This window comes from Aquarana catesbeiana, linkage group LG01 (assembly GCF_042186555.1).
Source record: "Aquarana catesbeiana isolate 2022-GZ linkage group LG01, ASM4218655v1, whole genome shotgun sequence".
In the NCBI taxonomy this organism is placed as follows: domain Eukaryota; kingdom Metazoa; phylum Chordata; class Amphibia; order Anura; family Ranidae; genus Aquarana; species Aquarana catesbeiana.
In genome coordinates this window covers 749,905,278-749,920,402 of record NC_133324.1, presented here as the reverse complement: position 1 = coordinate 749,920,402, position 15,125 = coordinate 749,905,278, and the positions used below count along the sequence as shown (strand labels likewise).

At 40.2% G+C, this 15,125-nt stretch overlaps 1 protein-coding gene across 5 annotated transcripts in view; it reads right to left on the bottom strand.

Moving 5' to 3' along the window:
- Positions 1-15,125, bottom strand: part of GRIA2 (glutamate ionotropic receptor AMPA type subunit 2) — a 253,373-nt gene that overhangs the window by 59,818 nt on the left and 178,430 nt on the right. For all 5 annotated transcript variants that reach the window (XR_012236634.1, XM_073605735.1, XM_073605713.1 and 2 more), the window contains exon 12: positions 13,748-13,946. Coding sequence is in view for 4 of the 5 variants with exons in the window: in XM_073605735.1 (XP_073461836.1) it covers positions 13,748-13,946 (199 nt within the window). In the remaining variant the exon portion in view is untranslated. The remainder of the gene's footprint in view (positions 1-13,747; positions 13,947-15,125) is intronic.

The window sequence follows — 15,125 nt, the reverse complement described above, 5'->3', positions numbered from 1 at the left end:
ATAGGGATATCTGGCTTTAGTTCTTGTAATAAAGCAGTAATAGTAGACTGCAGGTCTGTCACAGTTTCAGGTATTCCCCTTATGCGCAAGTTTGAACGTCTGGCTCTATTTTCGTAATCTTCGAGCTTAGGTTGAAGTATTAAATTCTCTTTTTTTAATTGTTCCAATTCTGTTATATTTTCTTGGGTTGTAATTTCAATTTCATCCATTTTTATTTCTAAGGCTGCGGTGCGGTTTCCCAGCTCTCTTATTTCTTTGGTTAGGCTTTTTGTTATTTAGTCTGAGGTTTGTTTTAAAGCCTTATGAAGCATCTTTTCAAATTGTAATAATATTACTGGGGATACTGAGGAGGCTTGTGGAGAAGTTTGTGAGAGGATTTGTTCTGTATCTGACTCAAATGGAGAGTCTTGCTGTGACATTTTCTGTCTGTGAGAGCGCCCTGATGCTGTATCTTGTGAGGTGACTGGAGCTGCTTCAGCTGCAGTGAGTGCCTGTGAGCTCTTTGTGAGGTGATTTTTATTTCTGCCACGGCTTCCTCCCAGTATTTCCTGCCCAAACTTTCACAGTTTGTTCCCTGGGGCAAAAATGTTCAAATGGATACCTTTTGAGCCTGCAGGCTCCGCTTTGTCCTTCTCTTCTCTCCTCAGCGGTGTGGAGCTCTAACAATGCATGTCTGCTCTGCTAGGCTCCGCCTCCTGCCCCAAAGCGCGCTTTTTTGATGCCATGGTCACTCTGCAGTTTCCAGACAGAAAGTACAGTAAAACTGCAGGCAAGGGCACTGGATAAAGCACTGGGGGGCAAACTAAGGTAAATTTTATTTATTTAGTAATGTAATCCAATAGAATTACAATGTATCAGTGTGCTTGTGTTTTATACTGTTTGAATTTGCCACCGGTTCCACCCCCCTTCGTCGTGACGCTCGCAGTGAATGGAAGCTAGGGCACACAGTGCATCGGGTGGAAGATTCGGCTGCTGTACACAGCGGGAGTACATCACGGGGTCCCGGGGACAAGGTAAGTAACCTCTTCCAGGATCCAGCGATGCAATCCCTAGTGTGGCTCGGGGTTACCGCTAATGGCACTGAAATCTCACCCCGAGCCACACTCGGGAATACCGCCAGCGGGGTTAATAATTCTCTGTGTGAAATCTGTACAATATTTAGATATTTTCTCCAAAAATAGTCTGATTTAAAGCCTAGGTTTTCTTATACAATCTATGAAGGGTGGACAGGTGGATGACTGATAGGTCTGTTCCCTCCATTCATGGATCCTGTTTCATTCGTTGAAGCTGTATGTCAGTAAGGGAATGCAAATAAGCACGAAGGCTCATGTGGGCAGATTCATATGTGCGGTCACAGGCTAGTTCACTGCCCTTCACTTGCACTTAGGAAATGTGCACATGCTCATTCATATGCATTTACGCACTCGAGCGCACACATGCAGGTGCATCAGCGTACACATGCACGTGTATCTGTGACAGATAGTGGCGCCAAACAGGTTATTTAAACTGAGCCAATGCTCTCTTGCAGTTTTGTCTCATCTACAGTGTTCCCATGCAACCTGCGTTTTGTTACTCTACATTTGATTTTAGTTACTGACCCGGCTTGCCTTGACTATTCCTTGGACTCTGCCTGCACTGATTCCAACTTGTCTCCTGACTTTTGCCTACTCCCTTGGCTTTTGCTGAGCTGTTACTGGCCTAGGCCTGTACCCTGACTACGCTCTTGCCTGTGCACCTGTACCTGATCTGACTACCAGTATGTGACTCGGTTTTCCTGACTCTGCTACTATTCTATCTGCTGCTGGTCCTCTGTCTGCTACCTGTCTGTGCCTCACTGTCACCAGTGCCAGCCTGTTCCTGTTTACTGCTGACCTGCTTATCTGCTCTGCTGTGGCCCACTGTTGCCTTCCTGCTGCTTGGCCTGGCCATTCTATTGGTTTCCTTGCTAGCAAGACCAACAGGGACTCATGCCACTCTGCGCTCCTGCACCACCTGTCTCCTCTACTAGGCACCTGAGCCAGCGGTGTAAAAGAGGGCTTCCTCAGCAGGTCAGGCTCTTCCACCAGGTACATGACACTGTAATAACAGCTTCCATGAATGAAGGAGCTGGGTGAAAAGGACAGGCATAGTTGGGTACTCATGATGAGAGCTTGTGATAGCTATGCAGTTCTAATAACCCCCGCCACACAAGGAGATTATGGCAACAGGTTTGGAGGAGACATCAAAGGCTGGATTTCTACTGAACTAGAAGTCATAAGCACAGGGGACACATCACACTGAAGGCGAGTAATGTCCCTTGTGCTTATTTTGTATTTGTTTGTAAGTAAATTTAGGTTTAATTATTTAAAGTTAAATCTACCCACCCTATCCCACAAAAAGGGGATAAAAGCCGCACTGGCAAGTACTTTCATTTTCCATCTTCTACATAGAAAAAAATAATTGTAAGGTGCAATCTGCTTGCTTGCGCTCTCAAAAATAATGGACAGTCTGAAAAGGTTTTAAAAGGTGTGAATCAAATCTGTAAAATTTGTCCTTCCTCACCCTATGAAAAAGGAAGCCCATTTTTTGAGCAAACTGTATTCTGTTTACTCTCTCCCTCATAAATTGCAGCCTTGACAATGAAGGTTTCAAAGTTGCGTTGCAAAGATGTATGCAGTTTTCAACTCCAGTGTCCAAACCAAAGGCACTGGTTCAACTGGTTCCTGTTCAATTGCTCAAAAATGGCAGCCTATTCAAACAGGCTTTTTTTTGCTGTTGTGTAAACCTGTATGCTATTTCAATCATTAGTGTCCAAAAATAAAATACTATTTTTTTTATATAGATGCTAAGTGTCTATTCAGTCCTTCATAAATTACCATTCTGACAAACTGTCACATATTTTACAGCTGTAGTTAAAAGATGACACAAATGATTGAGCAATCGGATTATTATATCTCCTTCTAAAAATTGAGGTCTATCCAATAAAGGTTTACAATGTGTCCTTTCAAAATGTTCCATTTTTTTTTTTTTTTTAGTCTTTAAACTTAGACAATAGCTCCATTTTTTTTTTATGTAATCTGCCCACTCTATCCCTTTGAAATAATGGCATAGGAAAAGGCTTCAAGAGGTCTGCATTAAATTTTTACAATGTTTGGGTCTATGATCTGAGGAAAAAAGACAATGGGCTCCATTCACAGAACTAGATCGCATGCGGTATGTAGGTGTTTGGACACATTTTCCCTAAATATCGCATGCGATCCTGCAACTGTCAATTCACTATACTGTTTTGTGGTATTTACCACAAAACATTCAAAACTGTCAGTAAATACAGCATGAAAAGGGGTTAAAGTCAATTCACAGAAGGAATAAAAAAATAAAATGCATGTGGTAATTAAGTACAGGGCCGCTGATAAGGGGGCAGCACCAGTCCTCCTGCACAGGGCCCAGACAAGAAGGGGGGCCAAGGCAGCAAGGGAATCGGAATCAGATATGGGCAGTAGAGGGGGTTATCGGTAAAGTGGGGGAGGGCAAGGTAGAGGAAATGATCCCATGGGTGTCTCTCCCTACCAGCAGCTAAAAGCTGTTTTCTCCTTCTCTCCCTCCCATCGGCTTTCAGCTGCTATAGGGAGAGGCACACAGGGGATTGGTTCTTGTAATTGCCCGCCCCCCATGACCTTCAATCCCCTTACTTGTCCAGGATTCGATTCGGTGAGGCAGAGACAGACAGGGTGCACGGGGTCCGACCATCCCATACACCCCCACATGCCGCAATCACATTCCTCCTCATAGACTATAGCCGTCTCCTCCTCGGCTCTGACGTTTCAAGTACACAGGCCAGGAGGAAGAGGAGGAGGAGGAGGGACACTGCTTTAAAGCATCTACCCAGGGCTGAGGTCTATTATAACAGAGTCTTGCAGATGAGGGGGACATGGTTATTGGGAAGGTGGGGGGGCATGGACAGGTAACAATTATGCTGCCAGGAATGATTCCAGGGAGGGGTGGGGGTTAGGAGAAATGTGCTAGGATGGTGCTTTGTTTTGGGTTAGAGAGGACTTGTGCTAGAAGGAGAGGGACAGATTTGAAGTTTGACCCCCCCAACACAATTCCTCCTCCCTCCAAAACACACATATCCTCTAACCCCCCCTCCCCAAATCAAAGAGATCATCCATCCCCCTATCCCATTCCGGCTCCACCCATCACCCAATCCCATCTCGGCTCCATCCATCCCCCTGATCCCATCCCAGCTCCATCCACCACCCCAGCTCCATCTACCACCACGATCCAATCCCAACTCCATCCATTCCCCCAATCCCATTCTAGCTCTACTTCCCCAATCTCATTCTGCCTCCATCCTTCCCCCCAATCCTATCCCAACTTCATCCATTTCCCAATCCCATCTGGCTCCATCCAAACAAAAAAAGAGTGACAATTTAAAAAAAAACTATTTTTTGTACTTTTTGCTATAATAAATATCCCCATTTTTTTTTTTCCACAGTTTAGGCCAATATGTATTCTTCTACATATTTTTGGTAATTAAAATCGCAATAAGCGTATAGTGATTGTTTGCACTAAAGTTATAGCGTCTACAAAATAGGGGAAAGATTTATGGCATTTTTATTATTATTTTTTTTTTACTAGTAATGGCAGTGATCACCGATTTTTATCGGGACTGCGACATTATGGCGGACAGATCGGACACTTTTGACACATTTTTGGGACCATTGACAATTATACAGCGATCAGTGCTATAAAAATGCACTGATTACTGTGTAAATGTCACTGGCAGGGAAGGGGTTAACACTAGGGGGCGATCAAGGGGTTACCTGTGTTCCCTCATGTGTGTTCTAACTGTAGGGGGATGGGACTGACTAGAAGAAATGACAGATCGTTGTTCCTAGCTCGTATGAACACACGATCTGTCTCTCTTCTCCTCATAGAACAGGGATTTGTGTGTTTACACACACACGTCCCTGTTCTGGCTCTCGTGCCCGCAATCGTGTGTGACTATGTGTATCAGCTCCCCCGCAGTGCAGCGGGCTTGTGCCTGCTATCCCCACTTAAAGGGCCGACGTACAGCTACGATGGTTTGTGGGAACGTGCCGACCTGCCGCGATATAATGACAGCAGCTGGTCAGCAAGCAGTTAAAGTATACCTAAAGGAAACTTTGTTTTTTGTTTTGGATAGAGTGGAGGTGGATTAGAAAACCTGTCAGGGTTTTTTTTCTTTCTGTGCCCCCATTAGGGAGATTCACCCTCTCTATATTTGTCCTGTTTACTACCATTGAAAGTAATAGTACCATTACCATTGAAAGTAAAAGAAAATTTTGGGTTGTCCAAAATAAAAAAAAAATACAAAAAAAAGTTGTGCCTATAGTTCTACTCTGCAGATCGCTCCAGAGCTTAGTAAATGAGGTAAAGCTTCACTTTGTAAAGAATACCCAGTCACATGCAAGGAAAAAAAATGCATTTGTGCTTGCACATGATTGGATGATGGAAGGCAGCAGAGATCCCCTCATTTACTAAGCTCTGGAGTAACGGCACTTGCAAAGTCCTTAGTCTATGTGCCTCTATTAAATCAACCCCATTACATTTCGAAAATCCACCCCATTGCATGTAGTGAAATATTCCAATATCATTTCACCAAATTTTTGTAGACGTTTCGTGTGTATACAAGCATATACAGTACATCATTTACTGCAAACCTCCCAATCATTCCAAACATAATACAATGTACATGCATATCACAATGGTCTAATCCCTTGTTAGAACATATGTCATATGTAGTGGGGATACTTTACTTATTCACAATTATTTTTAGAGATATCTTTGGCTCAAATATTTGCAAGACAGAATGGAAACAGGAATAGACAAGTATTCCTACAAAGGTGTGAAACTTGAGCTGTTGGGAGAGGGGTGTCATCAATTTGAAGGTTTGACAAATGGATACCAGAGTGACACTTTCAAGAACATCAAAGAATGACAATGGCTATTCTCTAACAAGAAAAAACAGACCTGTCCAAAGATATAGCAATGACTTCGCCAAATATCACAGCAAAAATTACCTTAAAGTGGAATTCCACCCACTTTTACAACTCTTCAGCATCCCTCACTAAACTGTGCACTGTAAACGAATTGGATATTTTAAAAAAAATTTCTCAGCACTTACTGTATATCTGCTGCATTCATTTTTCACTTCCTCCTCCCTGGCCGCGGCCCATCGCATCATTTCCTGTTTGCAATGCCTTCTGGGAAGGGGCGGCAACTTCCTCTGACACTGCTGTTGCTATGGAAACCTGACCTAAAACCTATTACACTGCTTGTGCTGCACTGAGCATGTGCGAGATCTGCAAGGATGAGATCCAGGAAGAAATACAGTCTGGCTTCAGATGCCCACACTTAAGATGGCCACGGCCTGCTTTAAGTTTATAAAATAACAATCTACTGCTATAAACTAACAGACCTTAGTTTACAGACTAACTTTACTAGAATACATTAAGCTTGTGTATTATAGGGGTATTTTTATTTAAAAACTATAATTTCGGCTAGAACACCACTTTAAAGCAGGGTTCCTCAACCAGGGTTCCTCCAGAGATTACCAGGGGAAAATAGTATCAAAAATCACACACACAGTGCATCCGGAAAGTATTCACAGTGCTTCGCTTTTTCCACATTCTGTTATGTTACAGTCTTATTCCAAAATTGATTGGGTTTATTATTTTTCCTCCTTGATGTGATTGTAGCCGTATTAGTGCAATTGTGACAGAGAAAATTGAGTACTGTCCGTGATACTTTTTTTATTTGCACTAACATACAATTTTTTCAGGAAAAGCTTTCGGGGTGTGTCTCCTTCTTCAAGGTCCACACTATAGAAGACCTCAATGTTTTAGTTCTTAAAGGGAATTTCAGAACTATCCAGGAAAGGAAAACGTTTGAACTATGAATGATAATTCTTTTTGACACCAAAAATAATGGCCTGAATTTAGATATTGGTTTCCTTGCCCATTATACTAAAGTTTTATGACCCCTTCTGTGACTATCACCCCCCCCCCTCCATTCTATAGCTCTCCCTATGTCTTATCTCACTAACTCCACTGCTATCTTTATTACCATTGATTTCTATGTGTTTGTTTTTCTTTTTTTTCCCTCTCCTGTCCCTCAGAGATGTGTTTTTTTTTTTTTTTTTAACATTCTGCTTAAAAATTTGTGAATCAGTACTGCTTGGACCTTGAAGAAGGGGACATACCCCGAAAGCTTGTCCTGAAAAATTGTATGTTAGTGCAAATAAAAAAAGTATCACGGACAGTACTCAATTTTCTTTATTTTTCCTCAAAATTCTACAAACAATACCCCATAATGACAACATGAAAAAAGTTTGTTTGAAATCTTTGCAAATTTATTAAAAATAAAAAACGAAAAAAAAAAAAGAAAACATAACAAAATGTAGAAAAAGTAAAGAGCTGTGAATACTTTCTAAATGCACTGTATATAAATACCCTTCTTCCACCAATAAAAAAAACACAACGTTGTATTGATACTGGTGGAAGAAAGGTATTTATATATGTGTGTAATTTTTTATACTATTTTCATTTAATACTTGACATTTTTAAATATACTTTGTATTTACTTAATTGAACTCAGTTGTTTTTGATACACCAATGTGTGTCCTGTGAAAGCAACTTCCCTTTGACTAGTATTCTAGTCAAATTTTTACCTTGTGTATTAATACATATGCTGCAGGGACCCGCACTGACTTAGTGAGTTGGCATATTTCTACGGTTTAAACCATTTTAGCAATTTATTGTCAATAAAAACTAACAGGGATTCTAATTCATACATCCCACTGGATATCGCATGAGATAAAATACCGCATGGCTTCATAAAATAAATTCTGCATATTTCGATGAAATACCGCATGCCATATTTTAGTAGTATTTTTTTGTGAATTGCAAAAAAATGTTTAAAAAACGCTATTCACCTTCTCCATCCTTGCCCTATTGCACATGCTTTGGAGATTTCTGTATAGTGACTTCTTCCCATCATCTCTGTTGCCTTTGGAAACCGAGGCTCTCCCTAGTGCTTTTTGCATCTCGGGGCATACTTCTGGGCTCAGTCTTTTCCGCTACACTATGAATCAGCGTTTCACGCCAAATCGCGCGTGTGCAATATGGTCTGACCTGAGATGTACCGCCCACCTAGCGTGTCGGCAGCCTCAAAACATCCGATGTCATCATGCCGTAATGCACGGTTACGCCAGACGCCGCTTGTGCGGGGGGATTGTCTGGCAGATAAGATGCACACCTGGTATACAGGTGATCGGTAAGGCTCATCACCTGTGCTGGGCCCCCCAATCACCTGATACCTACCAGCCTGATTCATTGGACCATGTCCACATTCTGGGGGTACACCATGCGATTACCCCACCTTTTCTAAGCCAGGTAAGCACAGTTCTCCATCACTGCACAGTCAGGACCACACAATGTCTCAGATTTGGGATATTTGCATTAAACGGCAACCATAGGTGTGTGCTTTTATGGATCTTGTGTCCGTCTGCCTTCTCACTGCCTCTATATCCTACTGCACGGGCGACCTGACATGTTGGGGGTGGGAGGCTTGCATCATGTTACCCCTTATGGTGACGCACACCCATTCATGCATCTGCATGACATCACAATGCATTTATACACCTTATATTACTATATATCCTTTTGGGTTTATTATGCCATTTTTTACATAGACACGTTTTTTGTGCCAAATTCGTCTCCAAAATTTTGGTCGATCCTTGTGGGTCTCGGTGTCCTATGTCGGCAGGGATGATTCATGTTCCACTCCCGCCACACAACATACTCAAACCGATTTGGCACAAGCAACCATGTATTATCAACACTGTAGGGACGCATACTCAGCCCCCAGATATAATCTACAGCATTTCACTGTGCGATGGAGCAGCTTAGAGAAGGAAGCCCCTCCTCTGTGTCAACCCTGATGTGTACTCTAAATCACAAAAGTTAGTTATACTGTGAGTATTATCTGTTTTTATTACCTGCCATCTTTATGTGCCATGCTATTACCTACTGTGTTCTTACATTTGCATATTTGTTTATTCCTATACTCTTTTTGATATTTTTGCTGTTTTATTACCAGACAAAACAGCTTGTCTCAAACCAGTCCCTGAAGAAGGAATTAATTATTCATACCTATATTCCGAAACATGTTGGGAATCCTGTGTACACGCACATCGTTTGGCCTCTCATCATGAGATCAACCGTGTGTCTCGGAATCTAGCTGTTATGTAACTATTCAGTCTGACTAATTTGTTTTTAGATTGATATACCTTGTGTACCAATTCTATTATTGCTTTGTACTTAATAATTTTTGTATATTTGTATATGCTTGTTACTCCCCTTTCTGGTTACTGCTCTTTGCCCAAAAAATCCCAGGGGCACCCCCTTTTGCAATTTTCTTTAAAAAACGCTATGAGATATTTTACCACAAATTGAAAAATACTGCTTGATGTATGAAGCCCAATGTGATTTCTATCTCCAATCACATCTGTTGGATCTCCCTCTGACATAGAATCTTAGCAAATAAGGCATACAGTCTCTCCAGCTAATTCGTTTTTCTGGCTAGTGGCTCTGAAAAAGCACCATCTAATATATATTTTAGGATGACTGAACCAGCCTAGTCTCCCCTTGTGGCATTGTGGTCTAAATTTTTACTATCTAAATAAAATATGCCCCATCTCTTACCCTGATATAGTGGCCAAGTACAAATGCTTGCAGAGCAAGTGAGCAGTGAGTTTCTACAATATTTAGGGAACCTGTGTTTGAAATATCATACTTTAATTGTTTGTTCTTTAAAAAAAATTGACTCATCTCTCCCTCTTGTATTGCTGCCTTGGGCCCCAATTTGACCATGCAAATAATAAGACATGTAATTTAAGTGATGCTACAATATGGTGTCACTGATGGTGTCCCCAAGAGTCATAATGTTCTTTAACCACTTCCCACCCAGCCACTGCACATAAATAGCCGGCTGGGCGCTTCCTCCTTCTGAGTGGACGTTCAGGAACGTCCCTCAGGAAGAGTGGGATCACGCGGCCGTGCAGCAACGCAGTCCCAATGCGCTCGTGTCACCCGGACACAGTGCATCTCAGATCGGCAGGAGGGCTCTGTGATTGGCCATCTAGATCAAATGATGGCCGTGTCCTATCACAGCCAGCATGTGATGTAAATAGAGAGATGATTGCTAGGTGATCGGCTCTTTTCTCCATACTAGGAAATTGTTAGTGAGGAGAGGGAGAGCGGATCGTTGCAGCTGACCAGGAATCAGTGAGTATGAACTGTTTTTTACAGCTTTTTGCACACTGATCACCGGCCCAGTGTCCCCACAACAGTGTCACCCCACAGTGTCACCACACAGTGTCACCCCACACATGTCCACACATTGTAAAAACATGATATGTCCCAGTAAAATCATCTGTCCCAATGATCATCTGCACACATATGTCTGTGATCATCTGCGCACATCTGTACATGATTATCTCCGCACATCTGTCTGCGATCACAAACCAATTATTATACACTTAACGGGATTGTTTTTACTAAAGACATGTAGCAGAATAAATTTTGGCCTAAATGTATGACAAAATGTGATTTTATTGGATATCTTTTAAAACAGAAAATATTGTTTTATTTCAACATTTTCGCGCTTTTTTCGCTTATATCACAAAATATAAAAAAACCAAGTGGTGAATAAATACCACCAAAAGAAAGCTTTATTTGTGTGAAAAAAATGATAAAAATGTCATTTGGGTACAGTGTAGCATGACCGCGCAATTCTCATTGAAAGTGCGAGAGCACGGAAAGCTGAAAATTGGTCTGGGAAGAAGAAAGGGGGTGAATGTGCACAGTATTAGAGTGGTTAATTACATGTACAGCTTTACGGCATCCCCATGCATGTTATTTAAAGGAAATGCTAATTTTTTATGTCACCCTTTAAACCAAGGGTAGGCCCTCCAGCTGTTGCAGAACTACAAGTCCCATCATGCCTCTGGGAGTAATTGTAACTGCCAGCCTTGCAATGCCTCATGGGAAATGTAGTTCCACAACAGCTGGAGGGCCCCAGGTTGCCTATCCCTGCTTTAAAATGATCTAAAATGGCCCCTCCCCATTAAATAGTATTTTTTTAACTATTCTTTTTTCTTTAGTACATGTCCCCCAGGTCACATCCTCCCCATGCCGTTTCTTTGTTAATTATTTGACTTTTAGCTTAGAAAATGGCCATTACTTAAAAGAACATTTGGCTCCTATTGTTTCAGTAGAGCTCAGATGCCAGATCCGAACTTCGATAGTGTTTGCCAAACATTTACCGAACCAAACATGGGTTCAGCTCATCACAGTTAATGAACAAGTGTGATTATTGTACACCCTCTTGTATTAAAGGGGAAATTACATCAGCAGACAAAAAAAAATTCCCTTGGAATTAATAAAGTATTCTGAATCTGAATTCTTAATTATTAAGCCTCAATTTTAAATAGGAGCAAACTTTTAAGGTGACTTTTGACAGTATTGGCCTTATACAATAATGAGGTTTTAAAGTCCACTTGCAGTGTCCCCATGCAGATAAAATCAACAGGTTCACTTTATTGCATATCCTTGCAGCTACCTATACCTATATTTCCTTCACTTCCCTTCTGACCTGATCACCTGTAAAAGCAAAGTGACATACATAGAATATTTGGATATGGCAGAGCATGTCACACACTTCTTTTCCTCCCAAGTGACAGTTCAAGTGCTGGCCGCTTAAGTGCTGTAACAAATGGGTAAGCTGAATCCTTAGCGCTAATCTAGAAAAGCTTAGAGTTTGTACAGGGCTTCTTGTCCTCACTTGTGGGCAATTGGAAAATTATTTCCCAAGGTACTAGAATCGACTACATATTGAATATGCGTTCAATGTAATAATCCGATTGTTCTTTGTTGTTCATCTTTTAAATCCAATTAAAATTTTATTGTTGACCAAAAAAAAAAAATCTACTACATATTGATATAAAGACACTCTGAACTTATACATTACCTGTTGAAATACCTTTTAAAATCACCCTTAGGCTGGAACTGCTTGGCAACATAATGCCATTTGGAAACAAGAATCTGGTTTTCTACTCTTTATCAATAACACTATACACACAGAATCTTTTACTCAAAAAAGGACATACTGTATATAACCTCAGTCCTCAAGTACTACCAACAGGTCATGTTTTCAGGTTTTCCTTTACTCTGCACAGCTGCTTTAAATCAATATCAATGACATGGTATTGATAAGAGCTAGTTTATCTAAGGGAAGTTCCCAAAACATGGCCTGTTGGGGGTACTTGAGGACTGAGGTTGAGAACCACTGCTGTATATGATAAAGTCTGTCACCTATGTAAAAGTGATCAAGCAGCTGCAGAGCCGCCCAGATCATTGTAACTGAACAGCCGATCGTCAGTTGTGAAAATTGATGCCATGCTCAAGGCTGCAGCTGCAACTATGAGCTTAATGTAACTATTTGCTTACATGACATTTTTATATAAAAAGCAGCAAGTGGTAAAAGACCAACAATAGAATAGGTGATGGTATCAGACAACAATCGACTTTCCTTCCCCAGGAAGTTCTAAAGTGTTCTTGGAAAGTTTAAAAAATCTTTTGGCAGACTCCTCAGCAGGATATATTCCAGAGTTACCAATGGAGGCACAAGGTAAAGCATACATCATTTTTATTTTTAAAATTGATCAAATCTTTTAATATGCAAGAACCCTTTACCATCACCCCCACCACACATTAGGGCGGTACTGATGGCATATTGGTCACGTGGTTCCTGCTGAAAGGGAACATTAATGTTTAGGCAGAGGCACAACTACTCCACCAGACTCTTCATAAGGGAACACATGACTCTGCTCTTGTGCTGACAGGCTTTGGGCTTGTGCCAATGGACAAACGCAGCTTGCATTCAGGTGCATTCTGCTTGCAATCGACAACAACTGTTGCAAGCTTCTTTTGCATTCCTATTGACTCTTGGGGACTGAAGCAGATCTGAAGCGAACAACATCCCATTGACACATACTGCTCTGCAGATTGGTATTCACCAAATAAACACACATATAGCATAAGATATCATGACTTCTATTTTATCTATACTAATCTAATCTGTTTTCCTCTTTACTATTGTCAAAAGAATTGTAACAAGAAAAAAAGCACATGGACATGAAGCAGCTCACCAGCATATACCATATTACTACCGGGCCTCTTAAAACCTAGGTTCATATCACAACATAATTCTAAAGGTTTTGCCATTCTGAACTCCACAATGCTTACTGCTGCAAATATTTTCCTCTGCTAGTTAGCAGTAGCATGAATGTTAAAAGAGAATGTTGTTTAAAAATATTCCGCAAAACTGTGAAGCAACTTCACATGCTATAAAAAAAGCTTGTCCCAAACCTTCATCCTTCATAAGTGTAATAATTAATGACCTTATTTGTAGAACATGCCACAATTATTTTTAAGGCACAATATTGTAACAAAGATACATCATTTGGGAAAAGATAACTACCATTTTTCTACACATTTATCTATATATTTCAAAATTTAAATACATTTCAAAGTAAATTTTCCAGTGGACACCTTTTGAGCGGCTTCATTTAAACATGGCTATCATTATTTAAGAAAATAAAGTTGCAATTTTGTATTAAACATCTTAATTGAATGAAAACATAAGTTTGAAAATGTACACTTACCCTAAAGAACTCTTTGGTTGACCCTGAATCCAATGTCCCATATGCAATTTCTGTTTGCTTGGAAAGGTCTTCTGCACTTTCAATAGGTGACACCATTCGTTCCACAGTAAGAAAGGCAGCTAAGTTAGCCGTGTAAGATGAAATAATGATCAAGGTAAAGAACCACCACACACCTCCAACAATGCGACCAGATAGGGATCTAACAACAAGTATGAAATTTGAGTTTAAAATAAAAAGAGTCTTAACAAAGTAACATTATAAAATAAATAAACATATAAAATGGTTACAATCCTGGTTACTCTTTTGACCTTTCTGTTGCTGTCACTATAATAATGTATAGCTTTGCAAAAGAACTCCCCTTTACAAACCAAGAAAAGGAACTGCAACAAAACTGAGAAACTAATATGGTAATGAAGCATAATGGATAACTGAAGCATAAACTGAAGCATAAATGAAATTGCTCAAAATTATGCCTTTACAAACAAAGTCATTTAATCTAGTTTTTGAAAATCTTTAGTCTTGAAAAGTAGAGCTTTTGTTGCTAGTATTATTGGTATTCTTTAACTAAATATTATGGCTGAAAATGCAACTTTGGAAATAAGCAACATCTTTACCCTGGAGAATTGTTGCCTTGCCTTGGTCAGATGTGATAAATCACATCTTTCAACAAAGGGAAAGAGCCGTTGCATATTTTACAGTACAGTACCAGATTCAACAACATTTTAGAAGTAAAATTGTACTTATGCCACATACAGTACTTTCTTCTTCTGTTAGATGGTATGAATACTCTGGTATGTAAATATCTAGCAGAGATGATATTGTGAACAAAGTTAGCAAATTAAGTTACTTTAGAATAATTTCAACATTTTATATTTACCAGCTTTTAAATGATCTATGGTACCCAAATGGAAATGTTCAAATTATGCTTGTTGCCATGTGGGAACTGTAGACACAATGGAATGTTTCTACTAACATTACATTGCCAACTCTCCAAAAGTGTAGACAGTTGTTGACAGACCTAATAGAAACAAGCCAAATGTGAACATCTGTAACTGGGCAGAAAGTATACCACTACATTTACTTTCCTTCATCATTATTTAAAATTTGTGAGAAACATGAGGTATAGTTAAATGTAATGGTTACCATACTAGACAGACACATAAAGATATGTTCTATGAAGCTTAACAGCACTGTAAACATGTTTCATTTTTACAGCAGTGCAAACTATGTCCCTGATCACCTCATTTACAACATTCCAAATTGTCAAAATAGATGTTAACTCTTTTTTTCACTTTACACAGGAAGCAGTGTTAGAACCCAGTGCATCAAGCAAGATGTTATTAGACTGCTACTGAGTTGACTGTGAAATGATCCTTGG